At 41.9% G+C, this 14,973-nt stretch overlaps 1 protein-coding gene across 1 annotated transcript in view; it reads left to right on the forward strand.

Annotated features, from left to right (window-relative positions):
* LOC149443247 (tripartite motif-containing protein 16-like protein) overlaps positions 1-14,973 on the forward strand; it is a 47,848-nt gene that overhangs the window by 13,267 nt on the left and 19,608 nt on the right. Inside the window, exon 2 of the mRNA XM_089655717.1 lies at positions 12,272-12,367. Within this exon, the coding sequence (XP_089511843.1) occupies positions 12,272-12,367 (96 nt within the window). The remainder of the gene's footprint in view (positions 1-12,271; positions 12,368-14,973) is intronic.

Here is a 14,973-nt window from a genome sequence, read left to right on the forward strand (position 1 = left end):
GGCTGAGAAGAAGGAGAAGGATGAGAAGAAGGAGAAGGATGAGAAGAAGGAGAAGGATGAGAAGAAGGAGAAGGAGAAGGATGAGAAGAAAGAGAAGGATGAGAAGGAGAAGGATGAGAAGAAGAAGGATGAGAAGAAGAAGGATGAGAAGAAGGAAAAGGATGAGAAGAAGAAGGATGAGAAGAAGGAGAAGGATGAGAAGAAGGAGAATGATGAGAAGAAGGAGAAGGATGATAAGAAGGAGAAGGAAGAGAAGAAGGAGAAGGAGAAGGATGAGAAGAAGGAGAAGGATGAGAAGAAGGAGAAGGATGAGAAGAAGGAGAAGGATGAGAAGAAGGAGAAGGAGAAGGATGAGAAGAAAGAGAAGGATGAGAAGGAGAAGGATGAGAAGAAGAAGGATGAGAAGAAGAAGGATGAGAAGAAGGAAAAGGATGAGAAGAAGAAGGATGAGAAGAAGGAGAAGGATGAGAAGAAGGAGAATGATGAGAAGAAGGAGAAGGATGATAAGAAGGAGAAGGAAGAGAAGAAGGAGAAGGAGAAGGATGAGAAGAAGGAGAAGGATGAGAAGAAGAAGGATGAGAAGAAGGATGAGAAGGATGAGAAGAAGGAGAAGGATGAGAAGAAGGAGAATGATGAGAAGAAGGAGAAGGATGAGAAGAAGGAGAAGGATGAGAAGAAGGAGAAGGATGAGAAGAAGGAGAAGGATGAGAAGAAGGAGAAGGAGAAGGATGAGAAGAAAAAGGATGAGGAGAAGGAGAAGGATGAGAAGAAGGAGAAGGATGAGAAGGAGAAGGAGAAGGATGAGAAGAAGGAGAAGGAGAAGGATGAGAAGAAGGAGAAGGATGAGAAGAAGGAGAAGGATGAGAAGGAGAAGGAGAAGGATGAGAAGGAGAAGGATGAGAAGAAGGAGAAGGAGAAGGATGAGAAGAAGGAGAAGGAGAAGGATGAGAAGAAGGAGAAGGATGAGAAGAAGGATGAGCAGAAGGAGAAGGATGAGAAGAAGGAGAAGGATGAGAAGAAGGAGAAGGATGAGAAGAAGGATGAGAAGAAGGATGAGAAGAAGGAGAAGGATGAGAAGAAGGACAGTTCTGTGACAGTTTCTGTCTATTTCTGACAGTTCTGGGACATTCACTCCATACAGCGGTTTCAACCGCTGTATGGAGGGAATGTCATAGAACTGTCAGAAATAGACTATTAATGACAGTTCTGGGACTGTCCTTCCATGCAGCGGTTGAAACATTGTATGTATTTGTTTCCATAAATGGATCCATTTATGGAAACAAATACATACAATGTTTCAACCGCTGCATGGAAGGACAGTCCCAGAACTGTCATTAATAGTCTATTTCTGACAGTTCCATGACATTCCCTCCATACAGCGGTTAAAACAGCTGTATGCAGTGAATGTCCCAGAACTGTCATAAATAGTCTATTTCTGATAGATCTGGGACATTCACTCCATACAGCTGTTTTAACCGCTGTATGGAGGGAATGTCATGGAACTGTCAGAAATAGACTATTAATGACAGTTGTGGGACTGTCCTTCCATGCAGCGGTTGAAACATTGTATGTATTTGTTTCCATAAATGGATCCATTTATGGAAACAAATACATACAATGTTTCAACCGCTGCATTGAAGGACAGTCCCAGAACTGTCATTAATAGTCTATTTCTGACAGTTCCATGACATTCCCTCCATACAGCGGTTAAAACAGCTGTATGCAGTGAATGTCCCAGAACTGTCATAAATAGTCTATTTCTGATAGATCTGGGACATTCACTCCATACAGCTGTTTTAACCGCTGTATGGAGGGAATGTCATGGAACTGTCAGAAATAGACTATTAATGACAGTTCTGGGACTGTCCTTCCATGCAGCGGTTGAAACATTGTATGTATTTGTTTCCATAAATGGATCCATTTATGGAAACAAATACATACAATGTTTCAACCGCTGCATTGAAGGACAGTCCCAGAACTGTCATTAATAGTCTATTTCTGACAGTTCCATGACATTCCCTCCATACAGCGGTTAAAACAGCTGTATGCAGTGAATGTCCCAGAACTGTCATAAATAGTCTATTTCTGATAGATCTGGGACATTCACTCCATACAGCTGTTTTAACCGCTGTATGGAGGGAATGTCATGGAACTGTCAGAAATAGACTATTAATGACAGTTCTGGGACTGTCCTTCCATGCAGCGGTTGAAACATTGTATGTATTTGTTTCCATAAATGGATCCATTTATGGAAACAAATACATACAATGTTTCAACCGCTGCATTGAAGGACAGTCCCAGAACTGTCATTAATAGTCTATTTCTGACAGTTCCATGACATTCCCTCCATACAGCGGTTAAAACAGCTGTATGGAGTGAATGTCCCAGAACTGTCATAAATAGTCTATTTCTGATAGATCTGGGACATTCACTCCATACAGCTGTTTTAACCGCTGTATGGAGGGAATGTCATGGAACTGTCAGAAATAGACTATTAATGACAGTTGTGGGACTGTCCTTCCATACAGCGGTTGAAACATTGTATGTATTTGTTTCCATAAATGGATCCATTTATGGAAACAAATACATACAATGTTTCAACCGCTGCATGGAAGGACAGTCCCAGAACTGTCATTAATAGTCTATTTCTGACAGTTCCATGACATTCCCTCCATACAGCGGTTAAAACAGCTGTATGCAGTGAATGTCCCAGAACTGTCATAAATAGTCTATTTCTGATAGATCTGGGACATTCACTCCATACAGCTGTTTTAACCGCTGTATGGAGGGAATGTCATGGAACTGTCAGAAATAGACTATTAATGACAGTTGTGGGACTGTCCTTCCATACAGCGGTTGAAACATTGTATGTATTTGTTTCCATAAATGGATCCATTTATGGAAACAAATACATACAATGTTTCAACCGCTGCATTGAAGGACAGTCCCAGAACTGTCATTAATAGTCTATTTCTGACAGTTCCATGACATTCCCTCCATACAGCGGTTAAAACAGCTGTATGCAGTGAATGTCCCAGAACTGTCATAAATAGTCTATTTCTGACAGTTCTGGGACATTCACTCCATACAGCGGTTTCCGGCAAAAAGTGTATGTGCAGAGTTCCTCTATTCTGCAGATACACTTAGAGGAGCTCTGCAGATACACTTAGAGGAGCTCTGCACATACACTTTTTTCCGGTTTGGAATTATTCTTATTTTCATCCTACTTCTTCTTCTTCTTCTTCATCCTCATCCTCATCCTCTTCTTCTTCTGAGGATGAGGATGAAGAAGAAGAAGAAGAAGAAGAAGAAGTAGGATGAAAATAAGATTAATTCCAAGCCGGCAAAAAGTGTATGTGCAGAGCTCCTCTAAGTGTATCTGCAGAGCTCCTCTAAGTGTATCTGCAGAATAGAGGAACTCTGCACATACACTTTTTGCCGGCTTGGAATTATTCTTCTTTTCATCCTACTTCTTCTTCTTCTTCTTCTTCATCCTCATCCTCAGAAGAAGAGGATGAGGATGAGGATGAGGATGAGGAAGAAGAAGAAGAATGAAAAGAAGAATAATTCCAAGCCGGCAAAAAGTGTATGTGCAGAGTTCCTCTATTTCTGACAGTTCTCTCACAGCTTCTTCACATGTACAGCGGTTGAAATATCTGTATCCTAAATGGAAACTAATAGATACAAATTGTATCTATTAGTTTCCATTTAGGATACAGATGTTTCAACCGCTGTACATGTGAAGAAGCTGTGAGAGAACTGTCAGAAATAGAGGAACTCTGCACATACACTTTTTGCCGGCTTGGAATTATTCTTCTTTTCATCCTACTTCTTCTTCTTCTTCTTCTTCTTCTTCTTCTTCTTCATCCTCATCCTCATCCTCTTCTTCTGAGGATGAAGAAGAAGAAGAAGTAGGATGAAAAGAAGAATAATTCCAAGCCGGCAAAAAGTGTATGTGCAGAGTTCCTCTATTTCTGACAGTTCTCTCACAACTTCTTCACATGTACAGTGGTTGAAACATCTGTATCCTAAATGTAAACTAATAGATACAATGTTTCAACCGCTAAACATGTGTTCCTTCTGTCAGAGAACTGTCAGAAATAGCGGAGCTCACTGCAGGGACACTTTTGCCGGCTGATCGGGAAATGTTCGATTCGCGCACCCGAAGTAGGCAAAATTTCGGTTTCGACACGAATCGAATATTTCCTGAAATTCGACTCGAATTCCGGTTCGCCTAGTTCGATTCGCTCATCTCTAGTTATTGGGGTCAGGGCAAGGATTAGGGTTGTCATTGGGGTTAGAGCTAGGTTTAAAGATGTTTTTGGGGTTGCGGCTAAGGTTATCATGAGGGATAAAGCTAGGGTTCAGGTTATCATTTGTTTTGGAGCTACAGTTATGGTTCTTGTTAGGGTTAAAGCTAGGGTTCGGATTGTGGTTAGGTTTATCATAAGGCTTATAGTTAGGGTTATCATTAGGGTTGGAGTTATCATTAGGCTTAGAGCTAGGGTTAGGGTTGTCATTGTTAGACCCAGGGTTTTCAGTAAGGGTAGAGTTAGAGTCATCATAAGGGTTAGATTTAGAGTTGTCATTAGAGTTAGGGATATTATAGGTATTACAGCTAGAGTTAGGGTCAGAGCTATATTTAGGGTTAGAGCTATAGTTAGGGTTATGATGACTAACTCGAACCCTAATGATAACCCTAACTATAGCTCTAACCCTACTGTCAACCCTAGCTCTAACTATAATGACAACCCTAACCCTAGCTCTAACCTTAATGATAACTTTAATGATAGCTCTAATCCTAATGAGAACTCTAACCACAATCCTAACCTTAATGACACCCTAACACTAGCTCCAACCCTAATCCTAACTCTAACCTTTATGACAACCGAAACTCCAATCCTAATGGTAACCCTAACTCTAGCTGTAACACTTATAATAACCCCAACTCTAACCCCTAATGACAACTCTAACCCTTATGATGACTCTAACTCTAACCCTACTGACAACCCTAGTTCTAACCATAATGACAACCCTAACCCTAGCTCTAACACTAATGATAACTCCAACCCTAATCCTAGCTCTAACATTAATGATTACCCTAACTATAGCTCTAACCCTAACAATAACCCTAACTCTAGATGTAACAGTTATAATAACCCTGGCTCTAACTTCAATGATAACTCTAACCCTTAGGACAACAAAATCTCCAATCCTAATGGCAACCCTAACCCCAGTGACAACTCTAACCCTTATCATTAGGGTTCGAGTTAGTCATCATAAGGGTTAGAGTTATCATTGAGGTTAGAGCCAGGGTTATTATAACTGTTACAGCTAGAGTTGGGGTTATTGTTAGGGTTAGAGCTATAGTTAGGGTAATCATTAGTGTTAGAGCTAGGATTAGGGTTAGAGTGATCATTGTTAGAGCTAGGATTAGGGTTGGAGTTATCATTAGGGTTAGAGCTAAGATTAGGGTTGTCATTATGGTTAGAACTAGGGTTGTCAGTAGGGTTAGAGTTAGTCATCATAAGAGTTAGAGTTGTCATTAGGGGTTAGAGTTGGGGTTATTATAAGTGTTACAGCTAGAGTTAGGGTTACCATTAGGATTGGAGTTTTGGTTGTCATAAAGGTTAGAGTTATGATTAGGGTTGGAGCTAGTGTTAGGGTATCATTAAGGTTAGGATTGTGGTTAGAGTTCTCATTAGGATTAGAGCTATCATTAGGGTTATCATTAGGGTTAGGGTTGTCAGTAGGGTTAGAGTTAGGGTTGTTATTAGAGTTACAGTTAGTCATCAAATGAGTTAGAGTTGCCATTAGGGGTTAGAGTTAGGGTTATTATAAGTCTTACAGCTAGAGTTAGGGTTGCTGTTAGGATTGGAATTAGGGTTGTCATAAGGCTTAGAGTTATCATTAGGGTTGGAGCTAGGGTTAGGGTTGTTGTTAGAGTAAGAGCTGGGGCTAAGGTTATTGTTAGGGTTAGAGCTAAGCTTAGGGTATCATTAGGGTTAAATCTAGGGTATCATTAGGGTTAAATCTAGGGTATCATTAGGGTTAAATCTAGGGTATCATTAGGGTTAAATCTAGGGTATCATTAGGGTTAAATCTAGGGTATCATTAGGGTTAAATCTAGGGTATCATTAGGGTTAAATTTAGGGTTAGGGTATCATTAGGGTTAGGGTTGTGATTATGGCTAGAGCTAGGCTTATCAGTAGGGTTAGAGTTAGAGTCATCATAAGGGTTAGAGTTGTCATTAGAGTTATATTTGGGGTTATTATAAGTGTTAAAGCTAGAGTTAAGGTTGCCGTTAGGATTGGAGTTAGGGTTGTCATATGGGTTAGAGTTATCATTAGGATTGGAGCTATAGTTGTCATTGGGGTTAGAGTTATGATTAGGGTTAGAGCTATGGTTAGGGTTAGGTTAGGGTTGTCATTCGGATTAGAGCTATGGTTAGGGTTAGGGTTGTCATTAGAATTAGAGCTAGGGTTAGAGTTAGGGTTGTCATTAGGATTAGAGCTAGGGTTAGGGTAAGCGTTCTCATTAGGATTAGAGTTAGGGTTAGGTTAGGGTGAGGGTTGTCATTAGGATTAGAGTTAGAGTTAGGGTTGTCATTCGGATTAGAGCTATGGTTAGGGTTGTCATTAGGATTAGAGCTAGGGTTAGGTTAGGGTAAGGGTTGTCATTAGGATTAGAGCTGGGGTTGTCAGCAAGGTGGTTAGAGTTAGAATTATCATTTTTAGAGCTAGAGTGGTCATTAGGGTTAGGGTTAGTTTAGGTGTTAGGGCTAGAGTTTTCATTTGCTTTGGAGTTGGGGTTGTGATCGGGGTTACAGTTATGGTTATCAGGAGTAGAGTTAAAGTTAGGGTAGTCATCAGGGTTAGGGTTGTCATTGGGGTGGACCTAGGGTTTAGGTTTTTATTTAGGTTAGTGCTAGGGTTTTTATTAAGGTGAGAGGTAACCCTAAGGCTTCATGTACACTAACCTCCCCTGGACACTGGCTGTGTAAAAACTCTATAAACACAGAAAAAACGCATATACAGTCAGGTCCATAAATATTGGGACATCGACACAATTCTAACATTTTTGGCTCTATACACCACCACAATGGATTTGAAATGAAACAAACAAGATGTGCTTTAACTGCAGACTGTCAGCTTTAATTTGAGGGTATTTACATCCAAATCAGGTGAACAGTGTAGGAATGACAACACTTTGCATATGTGCCTCCCACTTGACAAGGGACCAAAAGTAATGGGACAGAATAATAATCATAAATCAAACTTTCACTTTTTAATACTTGGTTGCAAATCCTTTGCAGTCAATTACAGCCTGAAGTGTGGAACGCATAGACATCCCCAGACGCTGGGTTTCATCCCTGGTGATGCTCTGCCAGGCCTCTACTGCAACTGTCTTCAGTTCTTGCTTGTTCTTGGGGCATTTTCCCTTCAGTTTTGTCTTCAGCAAGTGAAATGCATGCTCAATCGGATTCAGGTCAGGTGACTGACTTGGCCATTGCATAACATTCCACTTCTTTCCCTTAAAAAACTCTTTGGTTGCTTTTACAGTCTGCTTTGGGTCATTGTCCATCTGCACTGTGAAGCGGCGTCCAATGAGTTCTGAAGCATTTGGCTGAATATGAGCAGATAATATTGCCCGAAACACTTCAGAATTCATCCTGCTGCTTTTGTCAGCAGTCACATCATCAATAAATACAAGAGAACCAGTCCCATTGGCAGCCATACATGCCCACGCCATGACACTACCACCACCATGCTTCACTGATGAGGTGGTATGCTTAGGATCATGAGCAGTTCCTTTCCTTCTCCATACTCTTCTCTTCCCATCACTCTGGTACAAGTTGATCTTGGTCTCATCTGTCCATAGGATGTTGTTCCAGAACTGTGAAGGCTTTTTTAGATGTCGTTTGGCAAACTCTAATCTGGCCTTCCTGTTTTTGAGGCTCACCAATGGTTTTGATCTTGTGGTGAACCCTCTGTATTCACTCTGGGGAAGTCTTCTCTTGATTGTTGACTTTGACACATATACACCTACCTCCTGGGGAGTGTTCTTGATCTGGCCAACTGTTGTGAAGGGTGTTTTCTTCACCAGGGAAAGAATTCTTTGGTCATCCACCACAGTTGTTTTCTGTGGTCTTCCAGGTTTTTTGGTGTTGCTGAGCTCACCGCTGCGTTCCTTCTTTTTAAGAATGTTCCAAACAGTTGTTTTGGCCATGCCTAATGTTTTTGCTATCTCTCTGATGGGTTTGTTTTGTTTTTTCAGCCTAATGATGGCTTGCTTCACTGATAGTGACAGCTCTTTGGATCTCATCTTGAGAGTTGACAGCAACAGATTCCAAATGCAAATAGCACACTTGAAATGAACTCTGGACTTTTTATCTGCTCATTGTAATTGGGATAATGAGGGAATAACACACACCTGGCCATGGAACAGCTGATAAGCCAATTGTCCCATTACTTTTGGTCCCTTAAAAAGTGAGAGGCACATATGCAAACTGTTGTAATTCCTACACCGTTCACCTAATTTGCATGTAAATACCCTCAAATTAAAGCTGACAGTCTGCAGTTAAAGCACATCTTGTTTGTTTCATTTCAAATCCATTGTGGTGGTGTATAAAGCCAAAAATGTTAGAATTGTGTTGATGTCCCAATATTTATGGACCTGACTGTAAATGTAGCATTCAGTGGTCTTTAGGTAAACGTTCCTCTACTGAACACAATTCTTTAGGAGAGGGAAGTTTTAACCTCCCCTAAATGTGGCTGCTTCTAAACTCGGCCAAAGGCCTATGTTTACGTGGAATTTTATTTTGAGTGGAGTTTAGGGGTTTCGGAAAAAAATAATGGCAAATGCTCCTAAACTCATGTTTAGGAGCAACCAGTGTACATGAAGCCTAATGGGTCCAGAATAGGTGAAAGAAGCTTCCATGACCCTCAGGAGCAATTTAAAGCCCATTTCACCTTTTAAAATCAACAGCCTCCTTGATTTCACTTTCCAAACTGATTCCAATGCAGTTATGTGAAATTTTGGGAAAAATGTCCTGATAATTGCCAAGACTATGGCGGATTGAAAACTGGTCTGGCTTATTTCTACTAAGCTCTTTCTTTATCCATGTGCAGACTCCTGAGAGCTTGATTTCACATGTCTGCTGTTGTGCAGGATTACACATTAAAGAGAATTAAAAGTGATTTACCTAATTTGCTCTTTTTACTGTACATCTCTGTAGTTGGAAGAGTATGTAAAGAGTGTATCTACGTTGTATACAGACTGACCAGCAGGCAGTGTCCCCGGTCATTGTTTTTTGACTAAATTTTATTGACGCATTAAACAAATATAACCACTCTGTTCCCAAGAATATTATGAACTGGACTTGTACCGGGATATGGGAGTGTGCTGTTCTGTCTGAAAAACATTTCCTGCTGTGAGCCGGTTTGTATCAGATTGTATGGAATCAATGGGTGGGAATATGTTTACCCTAAATAAACTGAGATGTCAGCTGACCTATTTTGCAATTAATTAGTACCCTGTAGCATCCAGCAATCTGGGTGGCCACTTCAAGTACTGAATATTGTGTGTGTGTGTGTAGACAAAGCTGTTATGTGGAACACACCGATAAAATACATATGGGGGCTGTTTTACCTGCCAATGGATTTGTATTTCTGTCCATCCAGTCCTGTGATTTGCACAGCTCTACCACACAGTGCAGCCTTGTCTGGCAGGGCAGGAGACCTAATTTTTTCTTTGCTGCAGTTCAGTAACACTTACAGGTCTGGTCTCTCCCCCCCCCCCCCCAGCCTGGGACTGGGCAGTGAAAGGTGATCACTCTGCTGTCTCCCCCTATCAGCATGCTTCTTGTTCCTTGTTAGCCTCATGTTGCCTACAAACCTCAGAGATCAGCCACACCGGGAGTGCATTGTTTTCAGTAAGTTGACTGACCCATGGGTCCATCAATAAAGCACAAGGGTTGTGCAGCTCTTCAAAGGAAAAAGCATGAATAATGATAGCGTGTGAAAAATGTGGACAGTGAGCGCAAAGGAGTATATGAGCAGCTAGCACAAATGGCAAACCCTCTGCTTCCACTATATAAACACATACATAAAGGTGCAGCGCTAATACATGAAAACCAAATTACAAATGTGTGAATGTTATTCACTTTCATACAGTATTACAGTGTCCCAAAAAATAATCTGTGTGCCAACGATGACCAGCAATGAAAAGTCCAACGTATTGTGTGAACCGATAGTGATCAGTAATAAAAAGTGACTTCTGCGATAATCCTCCACCACTGCGCACTCACCAGACGCAAGAAGCAAACCAACATTGAATGGAAATGACTCCTAAGGATGCATTCCTCCACTCCCTTTCGCCAGTCACTGATCCATCAAAGGTGAAGCGCCTCCTAAGGAAAGAGCTCACATACTGAGCCAGAAGACAGCGTAATATAGTGTAGTTTTTAATTTAACCGTCTCCCGCCCGCCATATAAGGAAATGACGGGCACAAGGTGGTTCTCTTGTTCTGGGTGGACGTCACATGACGTCCTCCCACTCTAACCGCGCGTGCGTGGCTCCGGGGGAATGCAGCGTGGCGATCGGTGGTGGATCACCGATCAACAGAGAGAGCCAAAGACGTCGGCCCGGTCATGTGGTCAGCTGCGTCCAATCACAGCTGATCGCATGTAAATTAGGAAATGCCGGTCATCGGCATTTCTCTCCTCACAAGCTGTCACGCTGACGGAGGCGAGGAGAGCCGGTAATCGGCATTTCTCAGAGAGGGACAGTGTGCCCTGATGAGCAGTGTAGCCCCAGCAGTGCCACCTGTCAGTGCCACATCAATGCCACATATCAGTGCCCATCTGAGCTGCCTATCAGTGCCCATCAGTGATGCCTGTCAATGCCCATCAGTGCCACCTATCAGTGCCTCCCCATCAGTGCCACCTATCAGTGCAGTCTATCAGTGCCCATCACTGCAGCCTCATTAGCGCACCTCAGTGAAGGAGAAAAATCACTTATTTACAAAATTTTATGACCAAAACTAAAAACTTTTTTTCAAAATTTTCAATTGTTTTTGGTTTGTTTAGCAAAAAATAAAAGACCCTGAGGTGATTAAATACCACCAAAAGAAAGCTCTGTCTCAAAAAAATGATAAATATTTCATATGGGTAGTGTTGCATGACCGCGCAATTGTCATTCAAAGTGTGACAGCGCTGAAAGCTGAAAATTGGCCGGGGCAGGAAGTGGGTAAAAGTGCCCTGTAGGCAAGTGGTTTAAAAATATTGCAACCACGTGGAGCATAAAACACAATGACAAGTAACAGATCATTCACAAAGATAGCTGCCGGGCCATCGGCGTGACGTCAGCACGTAGGCTCCTTGCTGACGCGTTTTGTGCACATGCACGTTCTGAAAGGGACCCACCTCATCGAGTCTGATGAGGTGGGTGCCTTTTGAGAACGTGCATGTGCACAAAACGTATCAGTAAGGAGCCTTCATGTTGACGTCACGCTGCCTAGTGACGTCTATAATACTGTATGAAAGTGAATAACATTCACACATTTGTTATTTGTTTTTTTATGTATTAGCGCTGCACCTTTATTTATATGAATAATGTTGAGAATACAATGGCACTGCCCAGAAATGTTTCATCAATAGCAGTCCTACCTGTAAGCACAATGAAACCTCTGCTGACTCTACCTACAGTGGTAATCAGGGTGGATTTTAACACTTCAGCAGCTTTTCCCAGCAGCTCAGTGGCTGATGCTGCCTTGAGGGAGCTCAGAGCCAGATGCAAGCCAGGGGGTAGGTTTGAAAGAAAAAAAAAAAAAAACGCAAAAAACGGGGATCTAAAGTAAACATTTTTTTAGTAGCAAAGAAAAATTCTGATGGCTGAAAAATTCACCTTTTATTAAACTTCTAAAAATTCTTCCACAAACACATAATGGGGAACTCCGTACTCCAGATAACAGACCCATGACTAAACGCTAATGGAGCTGATAGCTCTGACTAAGCACTGATAGAACGTGAAACGCGTTCGCTGGAGTACTGAGTTCCCCATTAGGTGTTTGTAGAAGAATTTTTATAAGTTTTTAATAAAGATGAATTTTTTACTGGAAGTATGGCTATCGCAGTCTTTATTTGCCATTGGACTCTGTGCGGAAAAGGCACCCGGTATCAAGTGTATAGATCTTGGTGTAGAGGTCACCGACCTTGGAGCGGTGTTGTCTTCGTAAACATGTTTTTTTTTTTTTTTTTCATGTCCCCAGGAGGAAGTACAGCAAATAGTGTCTGACTATGACTGGAAGCTGAAGTCCGCTGAGAATGCCATTGTCAAACTGGAAGCCAATAGCACATCAATACAGGTGAGCTGAAGGCTTTGAAGAAGTCTATCTGAAAAAGGTCAAAAACGTTTTCTGTGAAAAAAGTACTTTTGGTGTCTCCATATATCTAAATAACCGATACATGTGCAAAATGTTTTCTTTTTCTTCCAGTGTGTGTTCTGCCTTTCCCATAATATGCTGTAGCCTACTGGTGATATTCAGAAATAATGGATATCAGCATGATATCAGCTCCGCCCCTGTAGTTATCAGTATAATGTAATGGAGAGGTAGTACCAACATTTAGTGCACATGAATATTTTTAGTACTGAAGAGTACTTTCGTGCAAGCCAAATCGTGTTTGCAGCCATACTCTCTATTTCAGTCAACTTATCAGTTAGACTTTTAGTTATATTCTTCTTAGATCTACCAGCAATTGTACATGGGATTTTTAAATGGTGAACTCAAGTTATTTCACCGATGTATGTTGCGCTCCTTAATACCTCATAATAACCCTTAAATCATAATTATTTTTAAAAATTCCAAATGCAATTAATAGATACCTATTAAAAGTGATTTTGTGCCAACCAATCAATAATTATTAGTGTGAAATCAATTATAAATAAATAATCCTCAATAAAATACAAAATTTGTGACTAAGTGATTTTTTTACCTTTTTAAATTAATTTAAAATCCCAATAATTTATAAAATTAATAAATCTAATTACAGTGATTTTAGTGCCAAATAATCATATAAACAAAATTAATATCATTAAATCAATAATAAATTAATAATCCTAAATACAATGCAAAACATGTGACTGAGTGATTATTCCTCTTCAATTAGTGACTCATGTGAAATATAATTAAATACTTTCTAAATTAATAGTCCCAACATCTATAACAAATCGTGACTCGGTGCTTGTTGCTCTTCAATCAGTGACTTTTGTGAATCCTTCAATTAGTGCAGATGTAAGCTCACCTCCTTAAATGCCTACAATTAGGCTATATACGCTTGCGGTTCACCTTCCTTGGAACCTGCTTGATTTGAGCTCTTTCTGATTAAATACAGAGATCCTTCCTTTTGGGTCAATGAAGATATCCTCTATCAGCTGATTATCCCCTCAGGGATTAATCCCTCCTTATGTTGTCTCAGACCTCCTATTTATCTTCTCCTTACGTCTCTCCGCATGCAGGAAAAAATTGAAGACATAGTGCTTTACCTTTTTAAAACCTTTTTATTCCCACCTTCCAAGTACCGTATTTGCCGGCGTATAAGACGACTGGGCGTATAAGACGACCCCCCTACTTTTCCTGCTAAAATGTAGTGTTTGGGCTATACTCGCCGTATAAGACTACCCCTCTTCCAATGCACACCAGTGGAGGAATAGTGCCCCATCATTGATGTCAGTGGGAGGAATAGTGCCCCATCATTGGTATCAGTGGGAGGAATAGTGCCCCATCATTGGTATCAGTGGGAGGAATAGTGCCCCATCAATGATGTCAGTGGGAGGAATAGTGCCCCATCATTGGTATTAGTGGCAGGAATAGTGCCCCATCATTGGTATTAGTGGCAGGAATAGTGCCCCATCATTGGCATTAGTGGCAGGAATAGTGCCCTATCATTAGTATCAGTGGAGGAATAGTGCTCCATCATTGGTGTCAGTGGGAGGAATAGTGCCCCATCATTGGTGTCAGTGGCAGGAATAGTGCCCCATCATTGGTATCAGTGGGAGGAATAGTGCCCCATCATTGGTATCAGTGGGGGGAATAGGTGCCCCATCATTGGTATCAGTGGCAGGAATGGTGCCCCATCATTGGTATCAGTGGCAGGAATAGTGCCCCATCATTGGTGTCAGTGGGAGGAATAGTGCTCCATCATTGATGTCAGTGGGAGGAATGGTGTCCCATCATTGGTGTCAGTGAGGGGTGGAATAGTGCCCCATCATTGGTGTCAGTGGGGGGTGGAATAGTGCCCCATCGTTGGTGTCAGTGGGGGGGAGGAATAGTGCCCCATCGTTGGTGTCAGTGGGAGGAATAGTGCCCCATTGTTGGTATCAGTGGGAGGAATAGTGCCCCATCATTGGTATCAGTGACACCAATGATGGGGCACTATTCCTCCCACTGAGACTTGCTGACCCTGTTCTCGTATGGTGCTGCTGCAGCCAGCATATGTGGTTGCAGCAGCACCTCTACACAGCACACTTACCTGCTGCTCCGGCACTCAATTTTCGCGGGGCCGCTCGGCTCCGCCCCCTCGCCGGTGATTGGCCGCCTGTGTGCCTTTCCTGAGCTACAGTTCTGGCGGCCAATCACCGGTGAGGAGGCGGAGCCGAGCAAGCGCACGAACATCCAGTGGCCGAACTGAAGGAGACGCCGCGCTTCCTGGACCGGATCGTCGTGGGACTGGGTCCAGGTAAGAGACATCAGCCCCTGCAAACCCCTGTACTTAATGCCGCAGCCCCCCTAACATGTGTACCGGCGTATAAGACGACCCCCGACTTTTGAGAAGATTTTCAAGGGTCAAAAAGTCGTCTTATACGCCGGCAAATACGGTAATGAACTCACATTTTACACGTTCAATATATTGCAATCTTGTATCAAAGATCCTCTGCTGGCCTCTGAGTCATGCACTTGCCGTCTATTGAGTG

This window comes from Staurois parvus, unplaced genomic scaffold (assembly GCF_062004578.1).
Source record: "Staurois parvus isolate SC_StPar_1 unplaced genomic scaffold, SC_StPar_1.0 ptg000865l, whole genome shotgun sequence".
In the NCBI taxonomy this organism is placed as follows: Eukaryota; Metazoa; Chordata; class Amphibia; order Anura; family Ranidae; genus Staurois; species Staurois parvus.